At 31.4% G+C, this 15,137-nt stretch overlaps 1 protein-coding gene across 3 annotated transcripts in view; it reads left to right on the forward strand.

Moving 5' to 3' along the window:
- The window catches only part of LOC145329014 (uncharacterized), a 38,903-nt gene extending 27,578 nt beyond the window's left edge, over positions 1-11,325 (forward strand). Inside the window, exons 3-18 of one of the 3 annotated variants that reach the window (XM_080173012.1) lie at positions 966-1,044; positions 1,494-1,649; positions 2,072-2,124; positions 2,644-2,750; positions 3,193-3,260; positions 3,698-3,777; positions 4,586-4,661; positions 5,169-5,269; positions 5,782-5,846; positions 6,137-6,200; positions 6,623-6,683; positions 7,101-7,180; positions 7,575-7,693; positions 8,033-8,830; positions 8,998-9,366; positions 11,187-11,325. In XM_080173012.1, coding sequence (XP_080029138.1) covers positions 966-1,044; positions 1,494-1,649; positions 2,072-2,124; positions 2,644-2,750; positions 3,193-3,260; positions 3,698-3,777; positions 4,586-4,661; positions 5,169-5,269; positions 5,782-5,846; positions 6,137-6,200; positions 6,623-6,683; positions 7,101-7,180; positions 7,575-7,693; positions 8,033-8,099 — 1,176 coding nt within the window. In that variant the 3' untranslated portion in view covers positions 8,100-8,830; positions 8,998-9,366; positions 11,187-11,325. Of the gene's footprint in view, positions 1-965; positions 1,045-1,493; positions 1,650-2,071; positions 2,125-2,643; positions 2,751-3,192; positions 3,261-3,697; positions 3,778-4,585; positions 4,662-5,168; positions 5,270-5,781; positions 5,847-6,136; positions 6,201-6,622; positions 6,684-7,100; positions 7,181-7,574; positions 7,694-8,032; positions 9,367-11,186 lie in introns of all 3 variants that reach the window. The other 2 variants (XM_080173013.1, XM_080173011.1) reach the window with 2 other exon arrangements.
- The last annotated feature ends 3,812 nt before the right edge of the window (positions 11,326-15,137 follow it).

Raw genomic sequence — 15,137 nt, forward strand, 5'->3', positions numbered from 1 at the left:
ATGAAGATTAGCGCTAAAAAAAAGAAGATTGATGCTAAAAAAATCAAGATTGAAACTTAAAAATTTAAGATTGACGCGTTAAAAATGAAGAAATAAGCTTAAAAAATGATGATTGACACTTAAAAATGAAGATTCCCGCTTTAAAAATGAAGATCCACGCTTAAAAAATAAAGATACACGCTTAAAAAATGAAGATTAACGCTTAAAAATGAAGATTCCTGCTTAAAAAATGAAGATCCATGCTTTTAAAATGAAGATTGATGCTAAAAGGATTAAGATTGGCGTTTAAAACATGAAGATCCATGCTAAAAAATGAAGATATACGCTTTTAAACTGAAGATACGTGCTTGTAAAATGAACAAGAATTAAAATATTTTACAGATTAGAACTATAGATTTTCCATGAAGTAAAATTAAGATAAAACAAGTATTATTTTATGATTTAAATGATAAAATAAGTGAATACTTTGCTATCTGAGAATCTAATATTTATGGTGAAAAATGTTCATTGCTACGCTTATGATCGCGTGTCACGTTTATCAATGGCCAGTCTTTGGTGGCGTTTGGGTGGCGAAAACCCAAGTAATGCAGGTATGTGCAGCATGAAATAACTGCAAGTGACATGATCTTACTTTATTGGTGATAGGTACATATGATCATAATCAAAATAAACACAAACATGATAAGCATAATATTAAAACAGTATAAAACAATTGTGGCTGGTGAGTGAGAGCTTTCTGGTCCTGGCCTCGAACCTGCAACAGGCATACATTAACAGGGTTTGAGTGGATGGCAGGCATGATATTTTGGTGGATTCTCCTATTGACTTGATATGCTACTATATCCTTTTAAAATGCCCTTGCATTGTAATTTAAATTTAGAAAGAATTTCTAAAATATATTGGCTTTAAAGCTTTATTTTTTTTTATAACTATAGGTAATATAATTAAGTAATCTTTAAAATGTCAGAACATCAAGTTCAAGCATCGATATAGCCAGAAGAAATAGTAGTAGAGATACTGCTCCCATTGCTTCTGTCTGTGAAGGTATGATAACTTATTATTATTACTTGGATCTTACACCAGTTTATCTTATACTATAATAAAGTGAGACGTGTAGCTGGTAAAGTAATCCCCCCTTTACCCTTTCACCTCGCCTCCTTGTATGAACAAACTAGCTAATAAGAAATGTCCATAATAGGAACCAAAATTGATGACAATTTTTCTCCTGTCATAATATTCACGTATATTCTTTACCTATTTATTGGTATGATCAACTTCAGTTGTTAAGGAAGATATATGACAAATTAAATGCATTCATTGTAAATGGTAATTGTATTACTTCCATAATCCACATGGTTTAAAATACAATTGGCAAACAACCTTTTGATTGCACGTCCTTTGAGTTTAAGTTACAGCTTAAAAAAAGATTGTGTCTGTAGGCTTAGAAAAGAAAATCATTTTAATTATATTTTAATTTATAATGAAATATTTAGGCTCATTTCTGTATGGAGTGACACCCAACACCCCATGTGGTTGCAACAACGGGTCACCAGAGGGATTCAAGCGCAGTACCCCATTGATCTCTGCATTCAAGAAGAGTACACCACACTTTCAAGCACTGCATAGGGTTCCCAGTGTCTCTGACGCAGGTTAGTTTGGTTTCATTCAAGAATGGAGGATTTAAATCTACTCTATAATTCAAAATGTACTTTTATCCGTCAGGAATGTTTTTGGAGAAACCTGAATTTTTCAACTAATCTAATTTCAGATAGACGGACATTTTAAAAAATATTTCAAATTCCAAACAAATATTGCATGTAGTTTGTTTCTTACTCGGTTAGGTGGTCTGACAGTAATGCTTAAAAAGGCTTATATATAAACGTTTTTTTATATATGTTTATATAAAAAGGTTTCTTTATAAACTATTTAACTATCCTGTTCTCTTTCTTTCTCTTTTATTATTCTTTTGAATGACCATTGAACATCTGCTCTATAGCTAACCTTGACTACTAGGTACATATTTTATTAATGAGTAACTTATTTATAAACTTAATTATCCCTGTATGTTAAGAGTTCACAATGCCAGAAATGAACCAGATGTCAGCCATCATATCTCCATATCAGGTTATTCTATTGATTTTTCATTTACTTAACCCTTCTTCCCGGACTTTAAACTCAACTAGGATTACAACATTACCATAAAAGCGTAGCTCAACATATCAGACTTTGACAAATACATAAAAAAAATATTGTTTATTAACAATATTAACATGTCCAAAAATAATAATTTTTATATCTATTCCAATCTTACTTGAATGTTACAGGATGTTTATTACGGACATACTTTCATTCTAAAACTTAGTAATAGAAATGCTTCGCTTATAATATGGTGCCTAATCGTCATAGAAATCAAAATTAAAATAATCTGATATATAGGATAATTGTAGCTTATAAAATTGATGTCATAATATCAACATGTTTTAAATCGATACGACAATTATAATATAACTAATTTAACCACAAGAGCTATCCGTTAGGCACGGACGGACTTACCCTAATTATAGACAAGCTTTTTTTAAATAGGAAAATGAAGCATTAAAATTGTTCAAGAACTAGAACTAAGAATTAAATTTTTATTTTTAGATTTCAGCATTGTTTCTAACCTTCCCACCCCGACTTAGGCTCTACCCATGGACTTTATTGTACTCGTTGAAACGGGATGGCTGCAGTCTAGCAAGTCTTTATTCAAAGTAAGATTTTGTTCTAAAAAACATGACGTTTTTTTATTTTAGCTACCTACATAATGTAGTATAATGTAATTTGTAGTTGATCTGTTACAAAAAGTAGAAATTGAAAATATTTTCGCGGGGGGGGGGGGGGGCTTTTTTTGTTGGTAAGTTTATTACTTCAGTTTAGGTAAGGTTATGTAAGGGTTAGAGCACTGCAGGTATAGGCCCCGCAGAGTTATGGTCCCCCGCCAGGGCTAGGCAAAGAAAAAAAATTAAGTGCAGGGGTTATCAATGCTTCACTTAGTGTGAAATATGAAGCTTCGCTTTCAAGGATGTTCTCATCCTTATTTTTTAAAGGACGTTTTCATCCTTATTTTTTTTAAGGATGTTCTCATCCTTACTTTTTAAAGGATGTTCTCATCCTTACTTTTTAAAGGATGTTCTCATCCTTATTTTTTTTTAGACTTGAAGATTATGACCACACATTGTTGATGATTATAATGGACACAAAAAGAACTATTTTTGGAGCAGGCATAACATTTTTTCTACCTACTTATTAAATGTAGATTATTTAATTCCTTAATATAGATACACATTTTATACCCAATAACAATACCAAACATACATTTTAAATTTTGTCTGTATGATGTCATGTTCTCCACTTAAAACAAGCTTTAAATAGGTGGGACTTAGGCAGGTCTTTAGCTATTTTTCAAAAATATAAACTGTCCCTAGATTCTAGGGATACAGCCTAAAGTACTCATGATTAGGTTTCCCAATTTTAAGCTGCTATATGGAATTACTTTGATGTCTCTTTATTCCATTTTACTCTATGAATCACTTAATTATGATTGTGCTTTATTTCTTTAATCTTTACTTGTGTTTTTTTTTTATCTTTGTTAACATTTTAAACACGGCGTAAAAGAAATTGTAGGTAGGCTTTTTTTTTTAAATGTTAATGATATTAGTTTTATCTCCACCAAACCTGAAGCTACGCGGTAAAACCTACTATGGAACCTTTGAAACATTTATCTTTACTTTCTATCCAAGGAAAAACTTTATTCAAAAGGGGACTATCCACGAACGAGAGCACATGATTCTAAGTACCTTCCAGCATTGATCCTCAGTATTTTCTTTCAGAATATAATAGGTCACCCTATATCATTAATGTATTGACGAGAAAATTTATGTTTCACCATATTTTTTTTAGGTATTTTAATTTATTTTGAAAACTTTTATGAAGCTAATTCTTTTAATAATTAGATATTTGATGATACATATGCAAATACTCGTTTTAAATAGATTGTAAATTAATCCATACTAGCATTAATTTGAACATACATATGAGATATAGTAAATGTGCTTTTAACTTTTTAAAAATTTTTATCATTTGACAACATGGACAATTAAAGACACCCCGAACTCAACAAAACGTTTGATAGAATTTTGACTAAAAAAGCTGAACATTTTTTTACTTTTCTTCAACTTGAAGTGGTGAAACATAAATTTTCTCGTCAATATATTAATTATTAATGGTGACCTATTATATTCTGAAAGAAAATACTTAGGATCAATGCTGGAAGGTACTTAGAATCACGTGCTCTTGTTCATGGATAGTCCTCTTTTAAATTAATAAGACAATGCGGATAGACCTCTAAGGGTCGTTTATCTCTCCCACCTCTAACTTTGAAACACGTCATTTCCCCCCCCCCCCAAAAAAAAAAAAAAACTGCTTCCTTAAATATTACAAAATCATCCTTAATAACAGTGAATTTGCCATAAATTATTCATTTAAATGATGATTAATTTTTTTTCTATTATCAAAAAAAATTTAAAAATAAAGTTTTTGGCTTATTAGACTGCAAAAGTACCATCCCTCTGGTGCTAATAACTATTTTACAATGGGCATGACAGATGGAATTACAATTGGAGGTAGGATATCAACTTTTTAGTGAAGTAAGAACAATTAGATCTATATGAAGAACACCAACAACACACTGGCAAATTAATTTAATGCATTGTATGATACTTGAAATGTTTTGATTAATAGGTATACCAATACATATTTAAAGCAAAGTAGTTTAGAGTATAAAACTGTTATGAATAAAATGTTAAAAAAGGTCTACCTACTTATACAAGTATTATAATTAAAATTTGAGTAGGTAGTAAAAACTGTGTTACAAATGATTTCTTATATTTGTTTATAGAATTTAATGTGGTAATTCCTTAAAATTCATGTGTTCTGATCCAAATATTTTTGTCACACTATTCACTTATTCTATATCAATTGCTATGAGATTCTTTTGGAAAATTATTTTTCGCAATCATTAACTTATGATGATCTAAAAAAACACTGCTTGTTAAATGCACTTTAAGGGACTGACCCTTTGACTGAAATAGCCAGTATATCACATAAGGTTCATACCTATAGATATTTAGGTTGGTTGCCAGCCCTGTGGCTGGACAGTAACTTGGAACGAGGAACAACAAATTGTTCTCCAACTTTTGATAACCTGCCACTCACAGATGATGAAACTTTCACAGGAAATTATTCATTTTATTTGAGTAAAGAAAATATTTTCCAGTATGATTGGATTGAAAGTGGCTCTGGTCATACTTAATAATTATATATCTTACCATAATACAGAATTTTTACACGAATAATAAGATAGACTTTTAGGATAAATAAACATACAAGAAATTGTAAAATTAAATAAAGAATCTTAAAGGGGGAGACAATGAACAATAAATTATGAGCCAACTAACAAGATAACGTTGTAATGAAACTTAAGGTACCAAGTCCACTGTCTTCACCCTCCCTGTTAAAAAAAATGTATAAATTATTGAACAGTATATGTATGTAAAATTCGACTTTTTGCTTAGAATTTAAAAAAAACTAAATAAATTTGGGATAAGATAAGGATATGAATAGGATAAGACTATGAACGATGAATTATGAGCCAACAAATAAGATAAGATAACGTTGTTATAAAACTTTGAGTACCTAGTCTATTGTCCCCATCCTCCATGTTTAAAAAATGGATAAATTATAACAGTACGAGACATGGAGTGTTGGGCTTTGGCAGAACAAGAATACATGACTGATATGAATATACCAGGAATATTAAAATTTCAAAAAAAGTTTATTATTTCTTACAGCATTTAAACATTCAATGTGATTGGCTGGAGTCTTAATACTAAATACTAATTCATGGCTATACTTTTATCATACTGTTAGGTTTTACCGACGATGCAATGGTCGTACAAAAGTTTGTTTACAGAAAAAGGTTTTTAACTTAACTGGCTATAAAAGCAACTTTATCTTACCATATTATTTTAAATGCTGAATATCATATGGTTACCAACTGAATTTTTAAAGAAACTATTAAAAATTATTCGTAATGGCTAGGGTCTGCGCCGATTTACAGTCAGTTTGAATCATCTCTTCTTGCTGAAAAGAAACCAGAAAAGGTAATATAATACTATAAACATAGAGTAGCTCAGCTATATTAAAACTGTAGGTATTTATTGACTGGTAGTTACACCAGTCAAGGCCTGGGTACTTGGGGATTTTTCTGTGATTATTCTAGGCAGGTTGTGTTTACCTTCACCCAAAATAGTTAAAAACCTTCCCTTGATGTCAACCCCCCCCCACTTTTTTTATTTTAGTTTTATGAGGAAAAGAAAATATTTTTACTATTGCGGGGGAGATTTTTTTTCCAGGTGCGATTTCTCTTTGGAGGGTTGAGCTACCCTCCCCTAAAATGATTATAAACCTACCCTGGACTTATAAGAAGCTTTACTGCAAAGAAGAACTATATCTGATCAGTGGTTTACGAGATCTTACAATACAGACAAACAGACATACATTCTGTTACCATTCTATTTTCTAGGAGGTTGGTGGTGTACGATGTGGTAGACGTGCTCGCTATTATCAACCAACTTGGAAACCAGGCATATTATAATCAATATAAAATTCAAACAACTTTAAAGTTTCTGCCAGCTTAACTTTGCTCTTTCAGCATTGTTAATAAATATTAGATAAATTGTCCCATTCAATCCTTATCCCTTTAACAGCAACTTCAAGCAGGGAGGGAGAGGAAATTGGGGTGTTTTTAAACTAGTCCCTGAATGTTCTATAATAAAGTTATCTTACTCGATGGCTTAAAAACTTTGGGGATTTTTATCAAATTTTGATTGGTTGTTTTTTAAGTTGAGTGTCTAGGTAAACGTTTAAACCATTAATTGTAATCTACAGAAGGGATAATTTGGTGCATCATCATTGGGAATGTACATCAATTTATCGGCCATTGTCTTATCCCTTTATATCCCTTTTTTTATTTTTGATAAAAAGATTATTCCTAATAATAGAACTGATGAAATCTGGGGAAAGAAAGATATTTAAACTTGGAGAAGAAAGTGACGAATCTGACCATGATGATATTTTCCAGGTATTTATTTTATTTTATCAAATTCAATAATGAACAAAAATTGATACATATATTAATTTGAAGGTAGGAGCCGGAGCTGCATCAAAATTAAACGGCTCTGACACGCTGCCTACAATAATATCAAACTGACAAAAATTAATTTTTAAGATATTATAGTAAAATTAGAGCAGATTTTTTTTGGACATTAGAGGCATTAGGTAACGATTTCCAGAAATTGTTATTTTTTTTTAAATTTTGTCTAGTTTTTTTCAATTAGAAATTATGCTATGTAGTGAATATTAGCGTTCTACTCCTGTTTTTAAAGTCTTAAAACTCACACCTTTATGTAATTTTGCAAAAGCTACTAGGTATTCACTTTCATCTGTAAACAACTGTCAATCTTTTTATCCTTCAGGAGGAGGTAACAACTCGACCACCGTGTAGAAATGAAGTACAAAAAATTAATGGCTGTGAAAACAAATATAGTGGGGCATGTTTGAAGCCCCAAGCTCCAAAGAGCTACCAACACCATCGCAGGAATAGAGTTTAACTTTCTCTAATTCACAACACCCATGTCTAAGGTGATTTAAAAAATATAAAAAAAAAACAAGCATTAAGTATATGGAAAACATAAATTTGGGTTTAAAATTAACCATAATTTGCACTATATGATTTTGCACTAAAATTCCAGAGATCAAATCAGAAATCCCTTTTAAAAACCTTATTTTTAGCGCAGATTTCTATTCTTTGAAAGTGCCTTGAATTGCAATCTCTGGTTATTATTTATCTTCCGTTGTCTTGTAGGTACATTTTTGTCATAAACTCATGCTCAAACTCATTAAAAAGGACGTCAAAGTTTACTCTAAAACAATTCAGAGTGCAAGGAGGTTCCATTAAATCTCCCATCATGGCGGCCTCATGGGCAGAAAGATACAGATAAACAAAAATAGCTCGATTTACTTCGTTTTTACTGCATGATTTTCGCGATGATTTTAATTGTTTCTGTCAGCCTATATTTTTATGAAATGACAAATGACAATGATAAGTAGAAATATTATAATAACTCGATTTGATTTTAAAGAAATATTCATGTCAATAACTATACATACATATTATCATTTGTCATTAATGATTTACAGTCGTACATATTTTTAAAAGTTTGTATTTGATGTTTTTGTTCATACTTAAGCTTAAAAATTAAAACTTAAGTATTATATCATTATTTTATCTAGTACCCTTTTTTTCACAATTATTTTATAAATGTAACATTTATGAGCGACTGACACTGCAAATTGTGTTTGATGTTCAATTTGAAACTGATTGTCAGAAAACTATTTGATTACATGGACGATAGGTATAAAGAAAGATACTTAAGATAATTTTGAAACCCTTGAAACAATAAAATCAAATAGAAAAGGGTAGCTTACGACATAAAAATTTTAAAAACTTCAAAATTTATTATTCTTTAGAATTAACAAAAATCAACTCCGTAGGTAAGAAATTAAAATCTCTATTTTTCTTTATACCTATTTGTCTTTTTATGAACTACCTGATTTTATACTTGAATATTTGAATTTTTATATATTTTTTAATATCAACTGGAGACTTATGTTTTGAAAGCCATTGGCTGTGATTTAAGGTTGTGCCTTATGATTAGGTGATGGTTAAATGGTTTAATTTTTGTGTATTTTTTTTAAGTGAAAAAAAATACATGCAACTATTTTGATAGACATTGTTTTTGTAATACTTGACTTCCTATCCAAACTGATAATTAGATTTTATTTTAAAATTGATACATTACAAAAATTTAACCATTTAACCTTGCACCAATGTAAAAGATTATTTTTGTACCTATGTGATTTATCCTATGGATATTATTGATTTTTGTTGTTGTTTTTTTTTATGTGTGCTTATTTTTATGCATAGTTCAAGATTATTTTTGATATTTAACAATTTTTGTTCAAATAATTCTTACCCTTAATTTTGTTTTGATTTCATGTTTTTGTTTATATCCCTTTTAAGGCTTTTTGTTGGCTGAGAAAGGGAAAAAACAAATGCATTTCAAATGTCATATTTCTAACAGAACAGAAGTAAAAATGGGACCAACTCGGCGTAGCATCCAGCTACTGGACGACGATACGGAGAATGACGAACCATTGTTGAACCATTCACAAGAAGAGAAAAGAGAAGTTAGAAACAAGATTGAGGTTGGTTTATCTAATATGCTTATACGATGTAATCTTCTTCCTATCATAAAAAGTAGTAAGCTTTTTTGTCACGAGTGAAGGATCTTGCTAACCGCTAAACCGATATGATTCCCCTTTTAAGTAAAGCTTCTTAAAGGTCGATGAAAGCTTTTAAAACTATTTAGTTGGAGGGTATATTCACCCTCCCAATAATAGATGACCCCCCCCCCCCCCCTAACTTAAGTGCCTCTTAAGGCTTCGAGTGGCATAGCCGCTAGTTTCATATAAAGTAGTAATTTTTTGTTGTTTTAAGCTTGAGATCTCAATAACTAATGAACCGATCGGGTTCTAAATTCTAGAAATAGAAAAATAGTGAGGAAAAAACTACCATCACCAATTTTTCCGAAAATTAGGGTTTTCTTGTGTAGTTTGAAATATCCAGCGTGGCCATATTCTTCAGTATACTGAAAATCTTCAGTATTCTTCAGTATTTGGAAATTGGGGCTTCAGTATTTTCAGTAAATACTGAATATTCAGTATTTGAAAATTTTATTCAGTATTTTTCAGTTTTTGGAAATTTTAATGATTCAGTATTTTCATTATTTCTTAAATTCCAAAAATTTTTGCATAAATAAGATGTTTTTTTAAGTAGTTGATGTCAGATTTTTTTCGGCGCTTCGCGCCTCACTTTACTTTCCTTTAAATTACCCTATAACTTTGTACATTAATTTTGTTTTTTTTATGGTAATCATAGACGTCCAAGGGGGGGGGGGGTAAAGGGGCGATTACCCCACCAAATTTTTTTTCATTTTACCCCCCCCCCCCTTTTAAAATTTATCCCTAACCTGGTGGTGCCGTAGGCACCCCCAACCATTAAGGAGGGGGTATTTACCCCCCCCAAACAATTTTGGGGAGGTAAATACCCCCCCCTAAAAAATAAAAATCTCTAACCAAAAAAATTTTGCGCGCTTGCGCGCATTTTTAATACTAAATATTTAATAAAAGTTAAATTACCCCCCCCCCCCAAAAAAAAATTTTTACCCCAGGGTGTAAATTTTGGGGGGAGTAAAAAAATTTACCCCTGCCAACAGATTTCAGGGGGGGTAATTAACCCCCCCCCCAAGCAAATTTTACCCCCAGGGTGAAAATTTTGGGTGGGGTAAAAAAATTGCGACGCGCAAATTTTACCCCCCCCCCCCCAAAAGCGAATTACCCTCCCCTTAAAAAAATTTTACCTTTCCCCCCCCCAAAAAAAAGCTTGGACGTCTATGATGGTAATATACATTTTTTTTTCAATTTCATGTCGAATATAAATTTTTTAGATATTTGAGATGCTTTTATACAGTATTTTTTTGTCTATCAATAGAATGAATGATCTAAGGTGAGTACTTTGCATGATTATTAAAGGTAAAGTTTTTTAGCATGCTCTTAAATTAACTAAAAAGTATTTAGGTTTTGTAATCATTTAAAATATTTATCAGTCATTTTCTGCTTAATTGGTGCAAGAAAATCTAAGAGGCAAAATTAAAAGGTCTTTAAAATATCCCCCAAATTATAAAGGTATGATATATAAAATTTTGAAATGAGGAATCATATAAAAAAAATACTTATTCAGTATTTGTATTTTTTTGTTCAGTATTTCAGTATTTTTTCTTATTTTAGGATTCAGTATTTTCAGTATTTCCTTTTTTTCTTCAGTATTTTCAGTATTTTTTCTTATTTTAGGATTCAGTATTTCCTTTTTTTTCTTCAGTATCAGTATTTTTTTGGTTGTGGCCACACTGAATATCAGAAATTGATTTGTCTTTCTTTAACGAACACTGCCATCTTGTTATGTGTAGGAACTAGCTGAAAGACTGGAAACCTACAGAAAAGTAGAGGTAAAAGATCTTTACAACGATGATGGATTTAAAAGCTTGCTGGAAGATTCTAAGAAAATGATCCAGAACATTCAAAATCCCCAGGAGTTTCTAGATGAACTTAAACTGTACAAAAAGTTATGCAGGTAAATAAATTGAATGTCAGACAGGGAGGGAACATTGGACTGTTTATTACACTAGTCCCCAAAGTTTTATTGTAATGTTTTATTACTCGTTGGCTTAACAACTTTGATGACTTTTATTGAATTTTGATTGGTTCTTTTATTAGGTCCAAACGTTTCAACTACTAATTGTAATCTAAAAAAAAGTGTTAATTTTGTGTATTATTACCTATTGAGTATGTATTAATTTATATACATTATTGTCCTGTCCCTGCCACTTCTAAAATGATATATGTCGGAAACCTATTATACCTCTCAAGGACGTCCAAGCTTTTACTATTTATTTTTAAGGCTTGTTCAAGAAATGAGTTCTGATGTGGATGGCAATAAACAAAAGTTTACAACCCAGGTATGTATTTCCTTTCATATAAAGCAGAGACACATACAATCAGTTACGTGCCTATAGATCATATGATGTATCAAACATTTCAACCCTCTGGTAAAATGAAGGGGGTGTATTAGGGTCCCATCTCCATGGCCAAATCCTCTGCTTGCCACAGCTTACAAAGGATACTGTAATTTATTACCCAAGGGTGTATAGTTCACCTTTTAAAAAAACTATTGTAATTTACTTCTCCTATAATTCTAGACATATTACGTTTATTTTCTGCGTGTTATTGTACAATAGCATACACTAAAAAATGAGTTGCGGTGTTAATCTCTTTCGCTGGTAAAACAGATCTATAGTATAGATGTATAGTATATACAGATAACTACCTCTCCCATTTTTTAAATTTACCTTTTTCGTCTTTTAGAAAATTGTTTTCTATTACTTGGCTATGTTAATATTCCCGTTACCATCGGTTGATTTTCAAAGACCCAATTGAGAATCGGTACAAGGTCATTGCGATAGAGAAGTTATTTAACCCTTTCTTCCTCTAGTGTTTTACTTTAATGCTAGTAGTATTGTACTAAACTATTGTTTCTTTTAGATGTACCTAACCGCTCTAGCTGGAAACATGACACTGGATAAACTAGAACAACCGGATAAAACTACTGAGAGATATAAGATGAATCGTAACTCCATAATTGAGTTTGGACGGAGATATGGCTCTGCCTTTAATTATGCTCCAACTTTCAAGTTTGTTCTAGGTAATTTTATTTTTATGGAACTGATAATGCACATTTTTATTTTATTTATTATAAATCTTATCTCATGAGCTTCTCTCTTTGCCTCAAAGCATTAAAAAAAGGTACCTACATATTATTTTTTTTTAAATCCTTCAATTAAATTTTGTAATGATTTTTATTCACTGTCATCTTTTGTCTTGTTTAATCCAATGTTATCCTATTATATAAAGTAGTAAGTATTTTTTTGTCTGTATCGAAGGATCTCGCTAACCGCTGAATCGATATGTTTATCCTTAACAGTGAAGCTTCTAATAGGTCCAGGGAAGGTTTTTAACTATTTTTTAACCGCCCCCCCCCCCCACGCATGTTTCCCTAGAGGCCTCTAGGGGCGAAGCCGCTAGTCCTTATAATAAAGTAACATGATGTTTGTGTGTTTGTCTGTGTGTTTGTATGTTTATACCGAAGGATCTCGCTAACCGCTGAACTGATCGGGTTCTCCTTAACAGGGTAGATTCTCATATGTCCCGGGAAGGTTTCTAACCATTTTTGGGGAAGGGTACCACCACCCTCCTTAGAGAAATTAATTTTTTTTTTAATTTATCGATTTTAGAAAGAGAGTTCAACGAAAAATAAACGTCAAACGCAAAATAGCCATATTTTAGATATAAAAAAAAATATTTAAAGTGCCACTAGAGGCCTCTAGGGGCGTAGCCGCTAGTCTTTTATAAACAGCAGTGGTTATGTATAGTAAGATGCTACGTTTTTCCCTTTTTTTCAAATACAATTTAAAAGGATGGGGAAGGGTGGTTATAAGTGCTCAACAGGTACTTTGTGTTAAATCACCAAAATATCATAATATCAGCTGCCTTTTGATTGTGTTTTATTTAATTGAGAATAAACGTTTCTCCAGGTACTCTAAATAATGAGTCTGTTGGGGCGACCCCCCGCAAGCGAGTGGTAAAACGACCAGCAGCCCAGAAAGCCAAGGAGCGGGGCACTACAAAGATTGCCAACATTGGCAAGAATCAAACTGTGGAAGCTTTAACTGATAGGTAATATCTTTGATTAGCGGATTTTTTTGTTGTAAATTATAATAATTATACCTTTTTGAAAAAAAGCACTTATTTTTCACTTCTTCCACTAATTACCTAAAGAATTAGATTGATTTTATTCCTGTATTTTCAACCATTAGGTTATGACAAAACTCACTCACCTTGTCATTATAAAAAGCTTGATTTCTGAAAGCATAATTTGAATTAAAATCTCTGTGATACGCCCAATGAAACATTTGACATAGACAAATAGAATGACATTATGACGTCCTTTATTATGTAGATTATCTTTGTACTTTGACTTTGTATATGACTACATATGAAGTAGATGAACAGCTGCTTTATCTTTGTACATTAAACTTTGTAATCTTTGATGATGTTCAGGTTCATCTAAACATGGACATTATTAATGATTAGCAAACACTAACTCTTCCGATTATCTTCTACTTCTTATATCTTACTAAAACCCAATGAATTTTTAATGGTTTTTATTTTGTAATGAATATCTCAAAAGTTGGCGCATATTTTGATCATTTCGTTAAACAAAAGGGTTCTTTTGATAAACTTTACCTATTTATTTTTGAACTCCTTTATTAGGAAAATTATTTATTTTGTGTATTTTAGACATTTTTGTAGCATTCAATAGTATATTTTAGTTATATAAATTCGGTTAAAAACATATTACTTTTTATTTTAGATATGTAAAGCTGACCCGGAAATGTTTAGAAGACAATTATGCAAAGAACGGAAAGAAAGCTTTGTGTTATTTTTCATTTGTCATTGATCCAGACAGGAATGGTCTTGTTAGTGGTTTATTTTTTAAGGTCTCCCCCCTTCCCCAACCCATTTTTTTTTTGGGGGGGGGGGGTAATTTTCTAGGGGCGATTTCTCTTGGGAGTGTGGTTTGTAAACCTTCCCGGGACCAATGAGACGTGATCGGTTCAGCGGTTAGCAAGGTCCTTTGGTACAAACAAACATCCTGTTACTTTATTATAAGGACTAGCGGCTTCGCCCCTAGCCTCTAATATAGTAAAATATTGTACCATATTAGAGCATTTGCCATACAAAATTTCAGTGTTCTATATTTTAAATTCTTAAAACTCGCATCTTTACGGAACTCTGCGAAAGCTACTTCCCCCTTTGTTGAAAAATTGCGTAAATACAGGTAACTGTATAAGGACTTACTTTCAATTTTAGGACTTCACGATAGAGATGTTTTTTAAATTGTACTTTATTGTCCTAGGAATCAGATTAATAAATTAATTATAACATTAGAGGGGGGAAATACACAACAACATGAAGTATCAGCAATTTATTTTGTTTGCTTTTCTATTAAAAATGTTTTTAAAAAATTAAGCTATTATCACAACTAGACTTTTTTTAAAAACATCTCTTGACCGATGATCAACACAGCTTTTCCGCGTGACACAAAAATTTTTTGTGAATTTGAGGTCTTAATGAACATATTTGTGGATTTCCTTCTACTGCATTATACAGCAGTAGCTTCGTCTCTAGAAATTTTTACCTATCAAGCCTCACTGAAAATTGTAAAGCGATTGGCCAATCTTTTAAAGAGATCTTAATGGACAGACACTTGAATTAAAGTGTATAATATATTCTATATTGTG

This window comes from Acartia tonsa, chromosome 9, assembly GCF_053477335.1.
Source record: "Acartia tonsa isolate MP-2025a chromosome 9, ASM5347733v1, whole genome shotgun sequence".
In the NCBI taxonomy this organism is placed as follows: domain Eukaryota; kingdom Metazoa; phylum Arthropoda; class Copepoda; order Calanoida; family Acartiidae; genus Acartia; species Acartia tonsa.